Consider the following 18,598-nt stretch of genomic DNA (forward strand, 5'->3'; position numbering starts at 1 on the left):
CCGCAGAGATGAAGAGCTTCGATTGCCTATCGCTGCCAGCTTACATCGCACGGCTTCATGGTGTTTGGAAGCCACTGTGCGGATTGCTCGCAGGACGACTCATTGCTGCCACGCATCAAAGCCATTCGAGGAAGAGTATTTACAGTTTTGTCGCGCTTAGAGCGCAGGAAGGAGGATCTTGCTTGTCTGCTCTTTATATCACGAAGGGCTCCACACTTAGTGTGGACGCGCCAGTAGCTTAATACGGAACATGAATACTAAAATAGCACACCAACTGCAGGACTTCACGAAGCCTCATACACCTGAAACACTGACACCTGTATATTGCATATTGGTGCTGTGCCGCTTTCACAATGGAGCCTCCACATACGCCGACGCAATACTTCTGCACTGAAGCATTGACGGGACAAAGACTCTCGTGCTCTGCTCTTATGCCGAAGATGATCTATGCACCATGATCGTCGTCTGATTCCCAGTGTGATACATGTCGACTTACTAGTTCGTGCGAGACAGCCACCTTACAACATGTCTCCCGCCCTCGAGGACTGTCCGCCAGAAATCATCGAAAACATCTGCCGCGTCCTCGACCTGGAAGCTGTCTGCCACCTTCGCCAAACATGCCGCGAACTAGCTTGCAAGGCTACCCAGGATCACTTTGAGTCCTTCCTCCAATGCAAAGAGGTCTTTATCACGCCCGACGGGCTCCAACGCTTTGCCAAGGCAACACAGTCAGGCCTTATCTCCTCTAGGCTGCAGAGATTGAAATTGACGGGTATCGTTAACAATACTCTGCGCCTAGCTGCCACCACCAGGGACGAAGGTCTGGAAAGCGATGTCCGCAAAGACGCAGAAAGGCATCTGGATGTACTGACACAGCGACAAGAAGAGTTTGAGGAGATGCATAGTGCCGGCCTCGATATACTGACCTTGGCTGAAGCTTTCCGTAATCTCGCGACTTGCTCTGTCAGGAGTGGAACGCTACTGTCCATCTCTCTGAACATCGTAGCATACCGCACAGACTCTAAGCAGCGACTCCAGCCCTCTGCGCAGGGAAGCTGGAAAATGATCTGGGAGCGCACGGCCAGCACGTACTGGACGTGCATGCGAGCACTGTTGCAGAGCGGCTTACAGATCAGTGCGTTGGATGTCTTCACGAAGCAGGAGCGATGCAGTCTCGCCTGCAATGAGATGAGCGCAATGATTCCCACGGACGGCATGCCATCATTGTCCACTCTGAAGTCGCTGAGCATCAGTCTCTCTGATCGACTGATCGAGGAATCCCACCGGGAGGCCGAGCGGACAGGGGACTCAGCAGACGAGATCGATTGGGAAGTTGACGATAAAGGTGGTCGGCCTCACAGTGAGCTAGCCAAGGAGGCAGCGGACGAGAGCAATTACAGCGGGCTCATTCACTTGCTAATCTCCTGCCCGGCGCTGGAGGACCTGGACCTACATCAATACTCGCTAAAGACCCGCGTCCCGGTCTCTCTGCACAAAGAGAGGTATTTGCAGCGTATAGCTGAGCAAGCTCCACTATCCAAGCTGAAAAGCCTGACTTTGCGGGGCTTCACGGCTAGGGCCGACGACCTCCTTGTCCTTGTCCGCAGGCCTGCTCTGCGGGTTTTAAAGCTTGAACGCCTGCTTCTCGTAGCAGGATCCGGCAATTTCCAGCCCATCTTCAAGTACTGCACGGGTGCCAATAGCTGCTATGATGAGCTGCACTTTGAAGACTTGTACGAGGGTCACGTACTAGTGCTATTCGCTAGTATCGCTTCTGGAGGACTGGAAAATGCTACTCTGCGCCGATCTGGTGTGCAAGAGGTGCGAAGGCCGATTGTGTATCAGGCTCGTGAGGAGGAGATTGTGGGCAGCCCTGGGGTGTACGAGCATCAAGCGAAGGTAAGGAGGATCTATGGACCTCCACGATGAGGTGAGAGATGGTTACTTGTGTGGATGTGGTTAACATTAGATAAGATATTGACAAGATGTCCGGAAACTGCGGGAGGGTGCTGATGACGATGCTGGCCTAGTCCTTAGTAAGTGGCAACGAGCTAGACGGACTGATATTGTACAGCGAACAGCTTCGGCCGACTGCCTTCCATCAGCTCTTGGACAACCACACACCAACTTTCTCATCGAAGAACAAGCTCTTCAATCGGCTCTTCCTTTTCGCCCTGTCAAGGCTCCCGACGAGCGCAGCTTTCGCAGGCTCGGCAGGGACCTCAAACAGCCGCTCCCGATCTCCGATCTCCACCACTTCATCGCTACCTAACTCGGGATTCTCGGGAACATGGACTAAACAGCCGCCGTGCTTTGTGCTGTAGAAGTAGTCCACTTCTTTGCGTACGACAGACATGCGGCGGTTGTAGACGGATCTTCTGCCCCAGGCTCGAGCTTGTTGAGTTTCTCGTCGACGTCGATAATTGCGGTAGGCGAAGGCAAGAAGAGTGATGACCGAAGCTGTGGTGATGAAGATGCAGAGGGTAAGTGCGATGATGAAGCTCGTCCGTGAGATGACCAATTCGCCTGGTTGGAGTGTGATGCAGGTTGTCCCATTGTTGAGAGTTGCTGGAGTTGTCAGCGTCAGCGTCGGCGTCGCGGTCGATGAACTCGATGCTGCTGAAACGATCTTGGTGACGAATGTGGCCGTGATCGTTGGGCTCGTTATGGTCGCGCTCGTCGTTGGCTGAAGTGCTTCAGATGGAATGGCTCCAGTGTTGAAAAGCTCGAAGGCAGTATGGGGCATCGTTGTAGCCATGGTAGGCAGAAGGCTCTGTAAGAAGGGTGGCTCTACCGGACCAGCCGGGAGTCAAGAGGAGAAGGTGAAAGCAACGACAGTCTTGTGTGCAAATTGCGATCTCACAGCCTGTTTAAATGTATCACTTCAAGCCATCATCGCACAGGCCTAGATATATCAACAGTGTATCGTTATCATCTGCAGCTATACGGCACAATTGCCAAGCCATATCCTGCATGGAGCCGCCACTCGCGCACAGGCCCAAACATATTGTGCGACGGCGGATTGCGGACCGATGCGGTCAGAACCATATCTGGTGACATCTTGAGACAGGTATACTCCTTCGCGTGTATAAACGCCATTGTATTGGCAGAGAAGGTGCGGGAGTTGAGCATAAATGATATGCTTGAAAGAGCCGCCGAACGTCTGGGCGCTTAGCGGAGCTGATTGGTTAAGAAGGTTCCACAGACAAGCGCAGGCGCTTCTACGAGACAGTGCGATGGGCTGGCAAGATCGAGGCATTAGTGTGCCGAGACAACGGCCCTAGTATGTTTGTTCTAGCTGGGAGTCGAGAGTGGCGCTGATGTCTTAAGTCACGTGACTATCCTCACTTCGCCCCACCTTTTCTCCCTTCAATCACTCTCATAATATCAGCAGCATTATTGACGTCGCCCTTCCTCTTCTTCGGCTTTCGCTTCTTCTTCTCCCTTTTCTCACTATCGCCGGCTTTGCCATCATCACCGTCTTCCTCGCCAACTTTGCCACCTTTCCACTCGGATAGACGGATCTTCTTCGAACTGTCCTCGTCGCCATCAACCTCGTCTTCGAGTCTGCTGCCGCCGAAGCCCATGTCCATGTCCTCGAGATCACGGTCTTGGTTGGCCAACATTTGTGCACGACGTTTGAGACGAGCTTGCCATGCTTCTTCGCTTTCGCCGTCGCGTTCATCGTCTTCCCCTGCTCCACGGTTGGTTGAGTCGAGCTGAGCCGCTTTCTTGAGGACGTTCCGTATGCCTGCGAAGTGATCTGAGGGCTTGTCGTCCGCATTCAAGGTATCGCCGAAGTAGTTGCGTCGAGCCGGTGCTGCGGTCGTTGCGGTAGAAGGTACATCTTCGTCTGAATCCTCTTCATCGCTTGCTTCATCTTCTTCTCGTGTATGCGGCTGCGCTGCTTCTGAAAGCTCTTTCCGGATTTGCGTTGTTGGCTGCGGCTGATCTGCTTCCGAGTCGTCGTCCTCTTCATCTCCATCAGCATCGTCACCAAGAGGATTGTACTCTACACCCGCGCCTTCGAAAATGTCATCGTCTTCGTCTTCGACCGGCGCAGTGACCTGTAAAGATGCCGGTATTGCCGTATCTGCTCCAAGTATTGGCTTGCTAGCATCAGGCATCTCGATCCGGTCTGCCTCTGCCTCCGCTTCTGTCTGGGTCGGCATTTTTCGTACTTTCCGCTTAACCACCCCATCTTCATCCACTGTGATCAATACCTCCCTGCCCTTGTGATCGATTTCGATCCTGCTTTTCTGCTGCTCACTCACTTTACGCCAGCGACTGTCAAGCATAGGGCCGGCTTTAGCTTGCATAGTAGCCTGCCTTTGCGCCTTGAGCTCTGCCATGATCTCGTCTCTACTCCGCTTCTTGCCCGCGACTTGTGATGGAGGTGCCATGGAACCTTTCTTCTCAGCCTGCTCCTTCTTGACAGCTTCCACTTCCTTCTCGCCCAGCTTGTCTAGCTCCTCGTCCACATCAGGTGAAGGCTCGACGGCGCTCTCACCTCCATTCACGCCCAGTACATCCTCACCACGCCGTACCCGTTCCAGCAGCCGTCTGTCCAAGCCTTTAACCAGATGTGTGCTCGAGACATCTCCACCAGCGATCTGGTCACGCAACTGCTCAAAGGTCTCCTTCGATATCTGTTCTAGCTTCATCTGCTCTTCCAGAGCCTGGATACGAGACGCTTTGTCATCCTCGACGTCGTCTGCTTCTTCACGAGCTCGTGCTCGATCTGTGTAGGCTTTGCCCAATTTCGCGCCCTTGGGAGCACTCGATCTGAACTTCTTCGTGGGCTGCAGCGCAGCATTCCGTTCTCGTACTTGCCGTGCAAAGTCCACGCCACCACCTCCTTGTATCGTTCGCGGCGTCATGAAGCTTGAACGCTTCCCGCCGAACGATGATGGAGTTGCACCACTGCTTGCGGAAGGCGACCCGTCATCGTTACGAGCCGGCTTGTCCAGCACCAGCTTACGAAACTGGTTGTTGTTCATCGTGATTCTCTTCGCACCTTACCAAGTCGTCCTCAGATTATATCATCTTCATGTTCGTTTCAAGTCTTGTGGATGCCACAGAAGCTCACTGGCATGTGAAAGTTTGGCGTGTTCACCGGCGTACCTTCCTAAAGCAGGTATACTCCTCCTCCACCTCGGGTGTTCCTGAGCAGATGTCGATCACCTCGTCACCATGCTCCCGCCACGAGTCTGCTAACTGCGGGGACACAAACCTTTCTCCTCACCACAGGTACGCTTGCGAGGCTGGCAGGATGGTGGAAGGATCTAAATGCCTTGTCTTGACGGCCCAAACGAAGGAGTATAAGTTGGGTATTTCCCTTATTACTCCACGCAGTTCCTTTATCCTACAGTCCTCTGTGCTACTCTCAACATGCTGATCGCTTCTGCCCTCGCCGTGCTGGTGAGCTTCCTCACTTCATGCCTGGCACAATCTAATACTTCTGCCACTTACACCAATCCAATCTTGCCTACTGGCGCTGATCCGTGGATGACTCGCTACGATGGCTATTACTACTTGACGTACACCACGGCCACGAACATCACCATCCTGCGATCTCCCAGCTTGACTGATTGGACGACTGCCGATGTCAAGCTTGCTTTCGACCCGCCACCCGGCCAGAACTACTCTACTGATCTTTGGTAAGACAATTATTCATACTGCTTAAACGGCAACTATTAATGCTACTCAGGGCACCCGAGTTGCACAACATAGCAGGCAAATGGTACATCATCTTCACCGCTGACCCAAACTACGACTCTCCACCCCCCTCGACAGACATGCTCTGCACCTTCAGCTGTCCAGCAGTCAACCACCGAATGTACGTCCTCGAAGGCTCTACTTCAGACCCCTGGACGAGCAACTACACCCTCAAATCCCAACTCGACACATACGACCAATTCGCGATCGACGGCACCTACTTCCAGCATACTTCCGGCTTATACCACGTCTACAGCTGCTGGTTCAGTGCCTACGAAAGCTGGCCATCCAACCTCTGCATCACCAAGATGAGCGATCCCTGGACTGTTGAGAGTAACGTCACGGAACGACAGATCTTGTCCGTGCCGAGCAATGATTGGGAGAAGACGCCGTATGGACGCATGCAGAATGTGCGGTTGAGCAGTAATGAGGGTCCGGAGCAGTTGACGAATCCGAAGACTGGACAGCAGTTCATTATCTATAGTGCTGCTAGGAGTGATAATAGGAATTATTGTCTTGGTCAGCTGGAGCTTGTCGGGGATGATCCGATGAATAATCAGGACTGGAGGAAGAATAATGAGGGGTGTGTGTTTTATCAGAATGCTTTGACTAGTGCTTATGGTGTTGGACATGCCAGTATGTTCAACCTCCTTGCGTGATACGAGGTTGGTACTGACAAGTTCTGCAGGCTTCACTACCTCTCCTGACAGCAGCGAGAACTGGATCGTGTATCATGGCATGGAGGATCCGTATACTGGTTGGTCCGCTCGCAATATCAGGGCGCAGAAGTTCACGTGGAATGACGATGGTACTCCTAACTTCCCACGGCCGGGATATGGTCCTTATGCTGTGCCTAGCGGGCAGAACTCCAGTATGGCGATGTACGTATAGAGACGTAAGTCAGTCCGCACATACTTGACTTAATCGTGTGCATATATTTCGACATGACTATTGACCGTGAGTGCATGATATTAGCGATTCTTGATTGCTCACATGTGAAAGGTAGTAACAAGAAGGAACGGGATCATGCATATCTGGACTTCCTCGATCACAAAACCCCATCACGAATAGACACATACACTATCCAGCTTTTGTGAACTACTTACAAGATGTCGGGCACGCTCGACATACTGCCAGTGGAGATACGACTCAAGATCTATGGTTACGTACTACAGTGGCACACAAGACTACATTCTCCTAGATGTGCCTCAGTGTCGCGGCTGCGGGGGCCACTGTTGCCTTCAAGCCCCACATCTCTCATACAGACCAGCCGAGAGGTGTCTGACGAAGCGGTTGCAGCTTTCTACAAGATCAACGTCTTCGCACTCCCGCACGAGGACCTCTGTCGTACGCGTCCAGCGAACACGATCCTTCCTTGAAACTCCCTTCCTTACGGACCAGTCTATAATAAGGACGTTAAGGTCAAAATTATGAGAGCATTAATTTCTCGTCGAAGCATTGTCGATATTGTATGCCCTTCGACTTCGCATCTGAGGGCTCCTAAATGATGGAAATGCTTTGGACAAAAAGTGAATGCATCGTTTGGCAGGTCCCACTGTTTGTGTTTGCCACGTGAAAGAAGCTCCTCTTTCGCTCCTTCCTCAGAAACGTCCAAGACACGAACATAGCGCGCTCGACGTCACTGCAAAGCCTGGACATAATAAGATAATCATCATCATCAACACTTCAACTCAAACTTCTTCCCATTCCTTTCTGGTCATCGCAGCCACACACACACAAAAAACATACACCTCGCTCTGAATTACACGGCTAGACAGCATGCCCGGCATCACCGACCTCGCCATCGAGACCTGTCTCCAGATCTTCGAGTACCTGCTGCAATTCAAGCATCCACTCAAAAGAGTGCGTAAGAACAAGAACTCTTACAAAACAAGACCCTTCCATGAGCTCGCGGGCCAGGACGGGTCAAAGCTCCATCGGAAGACCAACGCCACTGCTCTCCTGTTCGTCAGCAAGCAGATCTCTACTGAAGCGCTCGCCACTTTTTACAAGCAGAACGTCATTGTCCTCAGCCATGCGGACTTTTGCGGTAACGGCCAAGGAGGGCTTATGTGCGACACGTCTCTCGTCTGCCGCGCCGTTGTGCATGATCCTCTGGCCGGCCTCAAGAAATTTCCTTGCTTGCCTCGCCGCGATATCGACCTTGGCGAGCTCGTGCATCAACTCAATAGTGACGAGTTCCCGAAATTCCGCAGTGTTACAATCAACACGTCTCGTACCGAATCGATTGACGAGTTGCGTGGCCAGCTATGTGGGTCAGAGGATTTAGATGACGAAGACGAGTCTGGATCTGACGACGAGGTCGTTTTCGTAGCAAGGCCGCCACTGTCCGCAGGCGAAGATGCGTGGGCTGAGTACGCGATCCAGAGACGCGAACAGGCTCGTGCGGAGGATGCTCGCAACGTCCAGCGTGATCTGGAAGAGTACCTCCGCTCCTTCGACCCAGCGGAACCGGATCTCCAATTCACAGGAGTCGGCTGCTGCAACATCGTCGGCGACAAGATCAAACCCTCCATCACTCTCCGCTTCCCCGCCATTATCAAAACATGGTCCTACTACCAATTCCTCCCCTGGGACGACCACGACCTCTGTCCCAATTGCGAACCAGAGCGGCCTGATGAAATCGGAGACGTACCCGATCGCATCTGGGTCAATATCCAGATCTTGTTCATGACGCGGGCTTCGTGGCTCGAGCATGCTAGTGGTTGCAGCCATGCTGCTAGTGTGGGAATGGAGGTAAGGTTCGGGCGGTGGATGATGAATGTTAGGGAGTTTGGGCCGGGGGAAGGGGAGGCGGTGTTGTGGAAAAGGATCACACGGACCGTGTTGGAGCATGTGTAGAGTGTGCTTGCAGTGGTCTCTGCAGGGGGGTGGAATGGGGGGATATGGTAGTGAGGCAGCCCGATGATGTGGAAATGTTCGTACAGTCCGTTGTCAGTCTTGCGACGAAGGATGTTCCTGCTGGTAGCTCGGGTGGGTGGATGTCTGCAAGCGCAATCGATTCCCTGTCCCTGATGCTCGTAGCCTATCCCACTCCCGTACCAAAGAACCACCAACCCACCTCTTTTGCCAATCCAGTCCATTATCATCCTAAGCATCAGGATCAAAAACATCGTCTTCCGCCTCCCTCCTCCCCCTTCCCAAACCGCCACCTGCACTACCAGCAGCATCAAACATTACCGCCCTCCTCCTCGCCCTCTCTTCCTCCTCTTTCCTTTCTTTTTCCTCCTCCTCCTTCCTCACCTTATCGACTTCAGCCTGCTCCTCCGCACTCAGCACACTCGCCGGATCTTTCCCGCTTTCCACCATCTTTTGGATTGAGCCTAAGGCGCCATTGCCGATGAGGATGTGGGAAGGCCAGGGAGTGAAGTCGAGGGTTGCTGTTGGGTTTAGCCATTGTTTCTCAGGGTCGGTGAGGGTCTGGAGGCTGATGGTGGATTCTTTGATGTGTGGTGTCACTGTGGTCGCTGTCGCTGTCGCTGTGGTCTCGGGGTTCGTGTGATCTTGTGCTGTTGCTGTTGCTGTTGCTGGTGGTGGTGGTGGTGGGGTGGTGACACCATTCCTCATCTGCCCATCCTCCCCCTTCCCCTCTTCCACACCCTTCATATAACTGTGAGCATCTCGCCTCGGACGGAACGTAGGCGGTACGGTCGTGGGACTAATATACCGTGCATACGCCAGCAAGTCATCCACACTGATATCCTCGCGCGAGGAGGTGTTACTCTCTATTGTCGGTATAGACGTCAGATCCTTCCGTAGCTGTGCCACGGCACGGAAATGTGTCTTTATCTTCTCGTCGTTAGTTTCGGCTCGGCGTTTCAGGTCGGTTATGCGGTGGACGTTGCTTTGGTGGTGGTGTACTGTGTTTACCATCTTAGACCTTTGTCTCGCTTCTTACTCTGCCTACCTGGTTTCTTACATGTTCGCAAGTCTTCACTTAGAGTATCATCTGCAGCGACTAGCTCATCGGCTGCTATGGTGGAGGGATTGTACGCCGCGATCGAGTCGGTCAGGCGTTGGAGACTCTGCTGCACACGCTGATAGCTGGTTTGAATCTGTGACAACATGGCTGTAGAAGCAACATAAGACTGTCGAGCTCTTACTGTTACTGCATTGAGGGTCTGCCACTGGATGTGGATGTGAGGTCCGCGTTTCGAGCTTCACTCACGCGCGCCGCACGCTAACCGCTTAAGGAGGTTTGCGACAATACTTCCCATCTAAGGTAGGTTATTTTACATCCTCACCGTGACCAGACCAGACCAGACCAGACCAGACCAGACCAACGGGACCACTCAGCTTGATGCTCATAGATATACAATAACGAAATAATACTCTACACTCTCCGACTATACCCCCCCATCACCCCACTTCCACCCCTCCTCCGTTCCCACCACTTCCTCCCCTCATCCACCCACAGCACAAGACTAGCCATCGCCACCAACCTGACCAAATCCCCCAAATACAACGCCTCGGTCTGAAACACCCTCTGCAATGGCGGGAAATATATCACCATCCCCTGCCCCACCAAACTCCCCGCAACAGCATAATTAAACATTTTATTGCCCCCCTTACCCCACAACGGCAGTTCGCCCCGGAGTACAGATTTCGAGGCAGAGCGGCTGGTGAGTGCGTTGAACATATCAAACAGCACGAATTGCGTGAAGGTTAGGGTGGTGTCCCGATCGCTTACACTATGCGCCTCCAAGTCTGAAGCCGTGAGGTTGGAAACGTAGGTGAAGAGCGTTCCGAGCAGGATTATGAGACCGGATTGCAGGACCCGACGGATTAGGCGCGGGGTGAGGACGCGAGCGTGCCGGGACCGGGGCGGGAGGGACAGGAGGGTAGGGTCCACGGGTTCGACGCCGAGGGATTGGGCGGGGGGACCGTCCATGAGGATGTCTGTGATGGTTTCCCTATTAGCATTCTGTGGCTTCGGTGTTGGGCATGAGGAGGGTGGGACTCACTGATCCAAAGTATCTGCATAGCATTCAACGGATTCCGCCACCCACCAAGCGTACTCAACATCACCAACCCAAGAGCCGCCACACTCGTACTGAGCTGAAACGTCAAGAAATTCTGAATATTGTAGAAAATCCCTTTGCCTTCCTCGATCGCGGACAAAATCGTGCTGAAATCATCATCTGTGAGAATCATGTCCGCGGCTTCTTTCGCGACGTCAGTACCTAGTTTGCCCATTGAGATGCCTATGTCGGCTTTCTTGAGGGCGGGAGCGTCGTTCACGCCGTCGCCGGTCATGGCTACGACGTCGCCTCTACTTTGTAGCGCGCGGATAATTTTCATTTTATGCTCCGGGCTCGTCCTCGCAAATATTGAAACCCGGTCCATTGTTGCTGCTAAGTCGGCTTCGCTCATATGGTCTAATTGGTCGCCTCGTAGGATCGGGGAGCCGAGTGCGGAGGAGAGGTTTATCGGCATGCCGAGTTTTTTTGCGATGGCGATGGCGGTCGTTTCGGCATCCCCTGTTATCATTATTACTTTTACGCCGCCGGCCATGAGACGCCGGATTGAGCGGTCTACTCCTTTGCGGGGTGGGTCGGACATTCCTACTAGGCCGGAGAAGCAAAGTCCTTGATACACATCGCTGTCTGCATTCGTCTTCTCGCTAGCCATGGGTGTCGAGGTGCCGCTTTTGGATCTCAAGGGGAGTTTTACGGTGCCGGATGCGAAGCTCAGGACACGTAGACCCTCCTCTGCCATCGCCCGGGCGGCTTTGTCGACTTGTTGTTGATGCTCTTCCGTTAATGGTTTTGTGCCTTCGTTGCCAGAGAGGTAGGTGTCGCATCTCTCCAATACCCGCTCCATCGCGCCCTTGATGTAGGCTGTATCGCTTCCATCCTGCCCACCAACCACCACACCCATCCATTTCCGTTCGCTGGAGAACGGGATTACGTGCTTCCTGTCACCTAGACGTTCCCGAACATCATCCTCGTGGAAGGCGTCAAGGAGATCTAAACACGCTACATCCGTCGGCTGGCCCGCCCATCTACTTTTCATCGTCGAAGGCTCGTCCGCGCCTCCTGTGCTCGCTAGCACTGCGGCATTGGCGGCGGACACATGGCTTTGGCTGTGGGAGTCCAGACGGGCATTATTCACAATGTTCGACGAGCGTAAGATGGCTTGAGTGCCAGCGCCATGAGCATGTGATTTCCGCACCTTACTCACTTCCGTCGGCTCCAGGGCGCCGAAGGACCACATTTTGGTTACCGTCATGTGGTTTACCGTCAGCGTGCCTGTTTTGTCCGAGCAGACTACATTCACGGAACCTAGTGTTTCGACGGAGGGTAGTCGGCGGACGATGGCGTTGCGTTTGCTCATGCGTAGGACACCTAGTGCCAGAGTAACGGTCACGATGATGGGCAGACCTTCCGGTATAGCAGCCACGGCCAGCGAGACGCCGATTTGGAAGAGCTCGAGGAATTTGAGACCGCGCCATAGTCCGACTAGCATGATTAGTGCAATCACTCCGAACGACATGTAGCTCAGATCTTTCCCCAGTCGATCCATGGAGAGTTGGAGTGGTGTCCTGGGACTTTCAATCTCCTGTAACGAGGCACTGATAGCACCGAATTCGGTGTCTCCTCCTGTCCCAACGACAATGCCCTGCCCGTATCCCGTCCTGACCAACGTCCCCATGAAAGCAATATTATGCTGATCGTTTAATCGCAACGCTCCGCCTCGTCCGGCTGCATATGGTGACTGTATACTCCCATTCGCCTGTGTCGATGCATCCAACACATCTGGTCTTTTCACCACCGGCTCGTTTTCGCCCGTCAAATTACTCTCATCTATACTCAGATCCGCCGCATGCGTGACGCGGATATCCGCCGGTATGCGATCGCCAGTATGAAACAGCACCAGATCCCCCGTGACCAATTGCGACGCACTCACAGTCGTACTTGCCTTCTCCGCCTTCTCCAAGCCAGCTGTCCCTGGGCCCTTGACCGCACCATTCTGCTCTCCCGTCGCTCCTTCCCGATCATGCCCGCCTGCTGTACTTCTTATCACGTGCGCACTATGCGGCACCAGCTGATTCAGCGCCTCCAAACTCTTCTCACTCCTGTACTCTTGCACAAAGGCGACGGTGACGACGATCGTGACTGCTATAGCAATCGAAATGGCATCCTCGTAGTTTCCCATTATGGCTGAGATACCCGCGCTGCCTAGCAGGAGCAAGATGAGCGTTTCCTGGAACTGCTTGAGGAAGCGTTTCCATAGCGGCTCGGGTTCTTCATGGGGAAGCTCATTGGGTCCTTGCACGTGCAGACGCGTGCTGGCGTCTGCCGGGTGGAGGCCGTGGGATAATGAGGTGGAGTGGCGGGTCGCGACTTCCGCGGCGCTGAGTTGCGCGTGTTCGGATGTTATCGATTGCTGGCCTGGGAGCTTGACACGGCTGTTCGTCCGCTGGTGGTGTCGCGGGTGAGGGTCCGCGGGCGGTTGGAGGGTGTTGGAGGAATCGCGTGATTTTGGTGGTGGTGCGTTGTACAGTGGTAGAGAGGAGGGAGTCTCTGCTCGGAACATTGTTTCGCGGCCATCAAGGCTGGGCAATGCTGGGGAGTGGTCGCTATTGCCTTTTTGAGCTAGGGCGTTGACATTGGTCGAACGAGTGACTCGCGAAGGGGTTCTGAGGTGTTTGGAGGCTCATATGATCGCTGAGCTCGACATATGGTGGGCTGGTAGGCCGAAGGTGTTTCATACATGAGAAACGTCGTCTCAAACCTGACTTCCACTTCTGGCCAAACCCCAGAAACGCCCCTTCCCTGCCGAGACCCGACACCACGCGACGGCACATGATGCCAAGGTAGTCTACCCGCATCTTGCGTTTGACCTCTATGCCCTTCGACTTCATGCTTCTTGTTGCTGCCGTTACCGGAACCTGATCTATGTGACCACCCGGGTTTGATGACTTTATGTCTTGCAGCATGTTCCGGTGCCATGCTCAGGCCTTCAACGTGCAGTCAAAGTCATCGTCACGAGCTGGACGAGGAGAACGTCAACGAGTACTCGATGCTATCTATGTACACGTAGCCGGCACATGATAACTGTATCAGTGCTAAATGGAGCCGTTGTTTGATAGCTACAATAGTTCGGCATTATGCCTACACTTGCGGAACAGAACTCGACTGCATATCATGACCGGCTGCTAGATGCTGAACCGGAACAAGGCTATCAGATTCGCTTGTTGGAACTCGATTCCGGCCGAAGCTGTCCAACATACACAATCGATGACTTCACTATAAGCGGACGTCTCCTCACGTGTGCATGGCCAGCTATCCCGGATTACGTAGCTCTATCCTACTCATGGGGCGAGCAGACCGAGCTTGAATCAATTCACCTCGCCTCGCATGGCACCTTTCAAATCTCCAAAGATCTGCATTACTGCTTGCGTAACCTTCGCCACCCCGATCGGAAACGCCACTGCTGGATCGACGCCATCTGTATCAACCAATCGGACCTGCAAGAACGGAGCAGTCAGGTCAAGCTCATGAAGAGGATCTATGAGAATGCTAGCGATGTCTTGATATGGCTGGGTATGCCCCCGCCATGTGCCGGGGACCTTACCGGTGCTATAGTCGGCGATCTCAACCACGAAGTTGTCAAGCACATGACAAACAGGGAATCCAGGAGCTGGTGGCGACGACGCTGGGTCGTGCAGGAGGCCGCGGTCGCTAAGCATGAGCCCGTGGTGTTGTTGGGTAATCTGTATCTGCCCTGGCAGCCCTTGATACGGCACTGTATGGATTTTAACATGCGTCTGAAGCGAGACGACGCCGACATGGCCGTGGTAGATGAGATTAGGGCATTCGAAGGCATTCATTATATCCGAGCCGCTTTACGTCAGGAGACAGTAGGCAGTGGCTTGGTTAACCTCCTCGAGTCGACGAAGAATCTGCATGCCTCGGACCCTCGGGACGCCATATATGCCATCATCGGACTGGTGGATGCCACGGCCCAGGAAATGCTGGTGCCCGACTACACTGCCCCGATTATCGATATATATGGAATCGCCACCCAACTCTTGATCGAGTCGAGATCGTGGCAGAGGGAGTATCCCCTCGACATCCTCCTAGGCTGGCAAAGATTGCTCCTGCCCGACGCTTCGTGGATCATTGACTTCTCCCGCCGTCCGACGCAGCAGAACCCGTCTTGGTTTTCATTGGCTGGGAATGCTGCGCTTGGCAGGGGCCAGCCCTGGGAGAACTCGGCCCATGCACCCTTAGACTGGGGCAGCGACACGAGCAACCAACTTAGCTGTGACACGGACTCGATAGGTGCGAATCTGCCATTTCACGCTGGCCTCACGGTTTGTGCCGGCCACACAATCGTCGATCCTGGAGATCACAGTGGTCTCGAAGCCTCTTTCGCGGTCCGACCACGAACCATGAGTGCCTCAGTTCTGACGCTTGGTGCGATTCACTCATTCGTCCATGTCGCTGATTATCTCACCTCAACCCATCCAAGCGCCAAGAGCTGCGATCTAAACCAGCTTCGCATACAGCAGAGGCTACAGTGCTCGACCACTGAATTAGCCACTCTGCTAAGCTTCTTCAATGATCAGGAAAGTCCTCCGCCGTGCTCCTTAAACGAGTTATGTATCTTCATCACGGACGAAGGTGATCTCGGCATGTGCTATCATAAACTCAACCTCGCCGCATTAGGCGAAGCTCCCTCCAAGTTGGAACTCTTACCTGGAGATCTGGTGGCCGGCGTTTATGGTGCCGGCGTCCCGTTCATCGTTCGTGAATCGAATTGGTCTGTGACGAGCTACTCTTGTCTGTTGCAGGCGTGCATGCTGATGCGGGAATGCGAGTGTGCGACCAGGTATCCGCATCGTCCGGAGGCTTTTGAGAGGCTGGTCTTTGTTTGAGCAGGAGGGGAGAGCGCGCGCGGGAGACTCTGCTTGGTTTGACCTATGGTCGTATGTGCTTGTGCGAGAGGGTCGGGGAACGAGGACTCATGACAGGTCCCGCTGATGATGCAACACGGACGCACAGGATGTGGAGCATCGGGGAGTAGGAGAGATGGTAGACACAATCCCGATGTGCGGACTGTTGAGCCGCAAAGACGATTAGTGTACTTCCCGCTACCGCCGCCTTCCGAAGGACCTGGAAGTCCAGCAGACGACAGACTATGGTGACAGAGAGCGACGACAAGCAGCACCGCTGGTCCCGCTTCCTCCCTCCTACCCGAGCGACTCCAGCGAACTCATCAACTTCCGCGCCCCCTCAGGCCATCTTCCCTTCCCCTCCCTAACCTCCACCTCCCCCTTCAGAATCTCCGCCACCGTCACAGCACCACCATAAAACTCGGCGTTCACCTTCCTCTGCTCCTTGACCACCGTCCCATCCAACGTCACCCCGCCATAAATCCCCTTGGATCTAGTATACGTCCACACCGCCAGCACCGTCTCCCCATTTCCAACATCCGAATTCGCTTTCCCGCCTAAAGGTCCCAAGGCGAAATCCGCTCGGCCTCCTAGGTTAAAGTCAGGGGACTTATAAGCCTCCACTGCTTCCGGGGTGTTCAGCACGTAAATACAATCGAAGACGTCGACGCCGTACACCAATCCCACTCCACCGCTTTTGACCGTGAAGGCTGAGGGCGGTGACCAGGTTCCGTCTGCGAGCCGGGCGAGGACGGCGCCGTGGCCGGATGTGCCGGCGAAGTACATCCCCGCGCGGAAGGCGGAGAAGATTGCTAGGCCGGCTGCTTGGGCTAGATTTCGGAGGGGATCTTCTTGCTGTCTTGAGGTACGTCAGTTTTCATGATGGGCTGAGTGCGGGATAGATTTGTTGGGTTATCTTGCCGAGGAAGGCTGTTAGGGTTGCGGCTGCTTTGTCGCATTCTTTCGTCATTTGCGCCATCCTCTTGTCGCGAGCCTGGTTTTGGGCACGATCGGTATCTGTCGACGGTGGGATGGATCTTTGGCTGGATTTCTTGTCCTTGAGGATGACACTGCAGATGTGGATGACACCAGGTCAGCAATGTGCTTCTATTGCAGATTTGATATATATTCCATCATCGTCGCTGCCTGGTGGCGGTGCTGCTCTCGCTGATATGATGGCGGCTGTGTCAAAGTCTCTTTTGGTCTATGCTTTTCGCATATTGGAAAAGTGTGGAACGAAGGCTGAACGAAGTATGAGCACTTTTCGGTTTGCACGATTACGTGGCAATGAGTAGTGAAAATGGATCTTGCGAGCCGCATACGTAAGTACAAACGAGCTTACGGTATGAGACGGTACATACCACCCGTTCGCTCGTTCAACGCTCTAACACGATGGCTTTGCGAGGACTTGGCCCAGCGCTGATCCCACTCGACTGTAGGCTTATAAGGTACGGTACGCTCATATCTCCACTCGTTCGCTCTCAACACACCCTCGCAAAGCTCATCGAGCCCTTCTTCCCCTCTCATCACGATTCCACCGTCAACCAGGCTAGTTCAACAGGGACTAAGCACAACCATGGCTCCCTTCTTATTCCTCCTCGCCACTCTCTCCCTGACCACCACCCTCGTCAACGCCTACGCTCCACGCCCTGACTGTCATCCTTTCTTCCTCGACATCCCCATCGAAGCAACAAGTCTCGACCTCGACATCATCCACGTCGATAACAACATCGACGCCGTGGACTTCGCCGTCGACTTTGATCGCTGGGACGCTCCGAATATCACTTCTCGTATCTCGAGCTCATCGAATGTGTCCGAGACTTTCACCATTTATGCTGAGCTGTGTAGTCCTCCGGGTAATGGGACTGTGGTCAAGAAGGACGCGATTCAGATTCTGACGCATGGCGCTGTTTTCGATCATCGGTACTGTAAGTCAACCAGCCCACCTCATGCCCCTCCACTTCCACCTCCGCTCCAAGTTCCCCATCACTGATCTCGATATAACAACAGGGGACGTCGACCTCAAACGCTCCGAATACTCCTATGTCCAAGCCGCTCTGAACGCAGGCTACACAGTCCTGAACTACGACCGGCTTTGCAACGGCCTCTCCGACAAACCCGACGCCTATACTCTCGGGCACGGCCTCAACGAACTTCAAATCCTACGTGTCTTGACCGAGATCGTTCGAGCCGGGACCCTGAACTCCCACCTCCATTCCGGATCCACTCTCCCTTCCACCCCAGCTTTCGACAAAGTCGTCCACGTCGGTCACAGTTCCGGCTCCCAACTCACCACCGCTCTACTCACATCCTACGGCAATCTCTCCGACGCAGCGATCTTGACGGGTTTACTCTTCGCCGACCACCTCCTCCCAACCGCCACGCTAGCCCTGGGCTTCACATTCGCCCCCGAAAACAATCCTGTTCTATTCGGCGGCTATCCAAGCGGCTATATCGTTCCTTCTGACGTGGGCAGGATCCAAGCTGGATTCTTCCATCGCGTCAACGATACCGACCCAGCGGGTTTCACCGACGAGGCGTTAGCCTACGCCGAAAGCGTCAAATCCCCATTAGCGACCGGGGAATGGTTATCCCTACGCGGCCTCCTCAATGTTGGGCCGAGCGCGGAGTTCAAGGGTGCCGTGGAGTTTTTTGCGGCCGAGTTTGACGAGTTGGTTTGTGATGGGGATTGTAGAAATGACTATGATCCCGCCGTGCTGCAGGTCGTGTATCCGCATGCGGAGGCGGTGGAGGTTTATTTGCAGCCGGGGGCGGGACATGGGTTGACGCTGCATAGGAATGCCTCGGGGGGGTATGGGGTTATGTTGGATTTTCTTGGGAAGCATGGGCTCTGAAGTTGGGAGTCGTGGGGTCAGCTGGTCGTCGCTGATGTTCGTTGGTGGTGGAGCCGGAGTTCGTGTACATCGGAGGAGCATGGAGGTGGATTTGCGAATC

The 18,598-nt window shown here is 54.1% G+C and overlaps 10 protein-coding genes across 10 annotated transcripts; 5 read left to right on the top strand and 5 right to left on the bottom strand.

The window, feature by feature from the left end:
- Positions 1–525: 525 nt before the first annotated feature.
- LTS14_010868 (uncharacterized protein) lies at positions 526–1,929 on the top strand (the record flags this gene model as incomplete). The annotated part of the gene is made up of 1 exon (XM_064843544.1): positions 526–1,929. One exon carries the CDS (start codon positions 526–528, stop codon positions 1,927–1,929), a length of 1,404 nt encoding a protein of 467 aa, XP_064688858.1.
- A 172-nt stretch (positions 1,930–2,101) lies between these two features.
- Positions 2,102–2,758, bottom strand: LTS14_010869 (uncharacterized protein; the record flags this gene model as incomplete). Its single annotated transcript, XM_064843545.1, has 1 exon — positions 2,102–2,758. The coding sequence occupies one exon, from the start codon at positions 2,756–2,758 to the stop codon at positions 2,102–2,104; it is 657 nt and encodes a 218-aa protein (XP_064688859.1).
- A 586-nt stretch (positions 2,759–3,344) lies between these two features.
- Positions 3,345–5,000, bottom strand: LTS14_010870 (uncharacterized protein; the record flags this gene model as incomplete). Its single annotated transcript, XM_064843546.1, has 1 exon — positions 3,345–5,000. One exon carries the CDS (start codon positions 4,998–5,000, stop codon positions 3,345–3,347), a length of 1,656 nt encoding a protein of 551 aa, XP_064688860.1.
- Positions 5,001–5,391: 391 nt separating this feature from the next.
- On the top strand, positions 5,392–6,609 carry LTS14_010871 (uncharacterized protein; the record flags this gene model as incomplete). Its single annotated transcript, XM_064843547.1, has 3 exons — positions 5,392–5,660; positions 5,711–6,354; positions 6,407–6,609. The coding sequence occupies 3 exons, from the start codon at positions 5,392–5,394 to the stop codon at positions 6,607–6,609; spliced, it is 1,116 nt and encodes a 371-aa protein (XP_064688861.1).
- Positions 6,610–7,497: 888 nt separating this feature from the next.
- LTS14_010872 (uncharacterized protein) lies at positions 7,498–8,580 on the top strand (the record flags this gene model as incomplete). The annotated part of the gene is made up of 1 exon (XM_064843548.1): positions 7,498–8,580. The coding sequence occupies one exon, from the start codon at positions 7,498–7,500 to the stop codon at positions 8,578–8,580; it is 1,083 nt and encodes a 360-aa protein (XP_064688862.1).
- A 249-nt stretch (positions 8,581–8,829) lies between these two features.
- Positions 8,830–9,806, bottom strand: LTS14_010873 (uncharacterized protein; the record flags this gene model as incomplete). Its single annotated transcript, XM_064843549.1, has 2 exons — positions 8,830–9,599; positions 9,659–9,806. 2 exons carry the CDS (start codon positions 9,804–9,806, stop codon positions 8,830–8,832), a joined length of 918 nt encoding a protein of 305 aa, XP_064688863.1.
- A 266-nt stretch (positions 9,807–10,072) lies between these two features.
- PMR1 (High affinity Ca2+/Mn2+ P-type ATPase-like protein) lies at positions 10,073–13,278 on the bottom strand (the record flags this gene model as incomplete). The annotated part of the gene is made up of 2 exons (XM_064843550.1): positions 10,073–10,638; positions 10,704–13,278. The coding sequence occupies 2 exons, from the start codon at positions 13,276–13,278 to the stop codon at positions 10,073–10,075; spliced, it is 3,141 nt and encodes a 1,046-aa protein (XP_064688864.1).
- Positions 13,279–13,852: 574 nt separating this feature from the next.
- Positions 13,853–15,625, top strand: LTS14_010875 (uncharacterized protein; the record flags this gene model as incomplete). Its single annotated transcript, XM_064843551.1, has 1 exon — positions 13,853–15,625. One exon carries the CDS (start codon positions 13,853–13,855, stop codon positions 15,623–15,625), a length of 1,773 nt encoding a protein of 590 aa, XP_064688865.1.
- A 315-nt stretch (positions 15,626–15,940) lies between these two features.
- LTS14_010876 (uncharacterized protein) lies at positions 15,941–17,170 on the bottom strand (the record flags this gene model as incomplete). The annotated part of the gene is made up of 2 exons (XM_064843552.1): positions 15,941–16,502; positions 16,986–17,170. The coding sequence occupies 2 exons, from the start codon at positions 17,168–17,170 to the stop codon at positions 15,941–15,943; spliced, it is 747 nt and encodes a 248-aa protein (XP_064688866.1).
- Positions 17,171–17,219: 49 nt separating this feature from the next.
- Positions 17,220–18,498, top strand: LTS14_010877 (uncharacterized protein; the record flags this gene model as incomplete). The annotated part of the gene is made up of 2 exons (XM_064843553.1): positions 17,220–17,571; positions 17,654–18,498. 2 exons carry the CDS (start codon positions 17,220–17,222, stop codon positions 18,496–18,498), a joined length of 1,197 nt encoding a protein of 398 aa, XP_064688867.1.
- Between the last annotated feature and the right edge of the window lie 100 nt (positions 18,499–18,598).

The sequence above is a fragment of the Recurvomyces mirabilis genome (genome assembly GCF_035927965.1).
Source record: "Recurvomyces mirabilis strain CCFEE 5264 chromosome Unknown scaffold_55, whole genome shotgun sequence".
NCBI lineage: Eukaryota > Fungi > Ascomycota > Dothideomycetes > Mycosphaerellales > Teratosphaeriaceae > Recurvomyces > Recurvomyces mirabilis.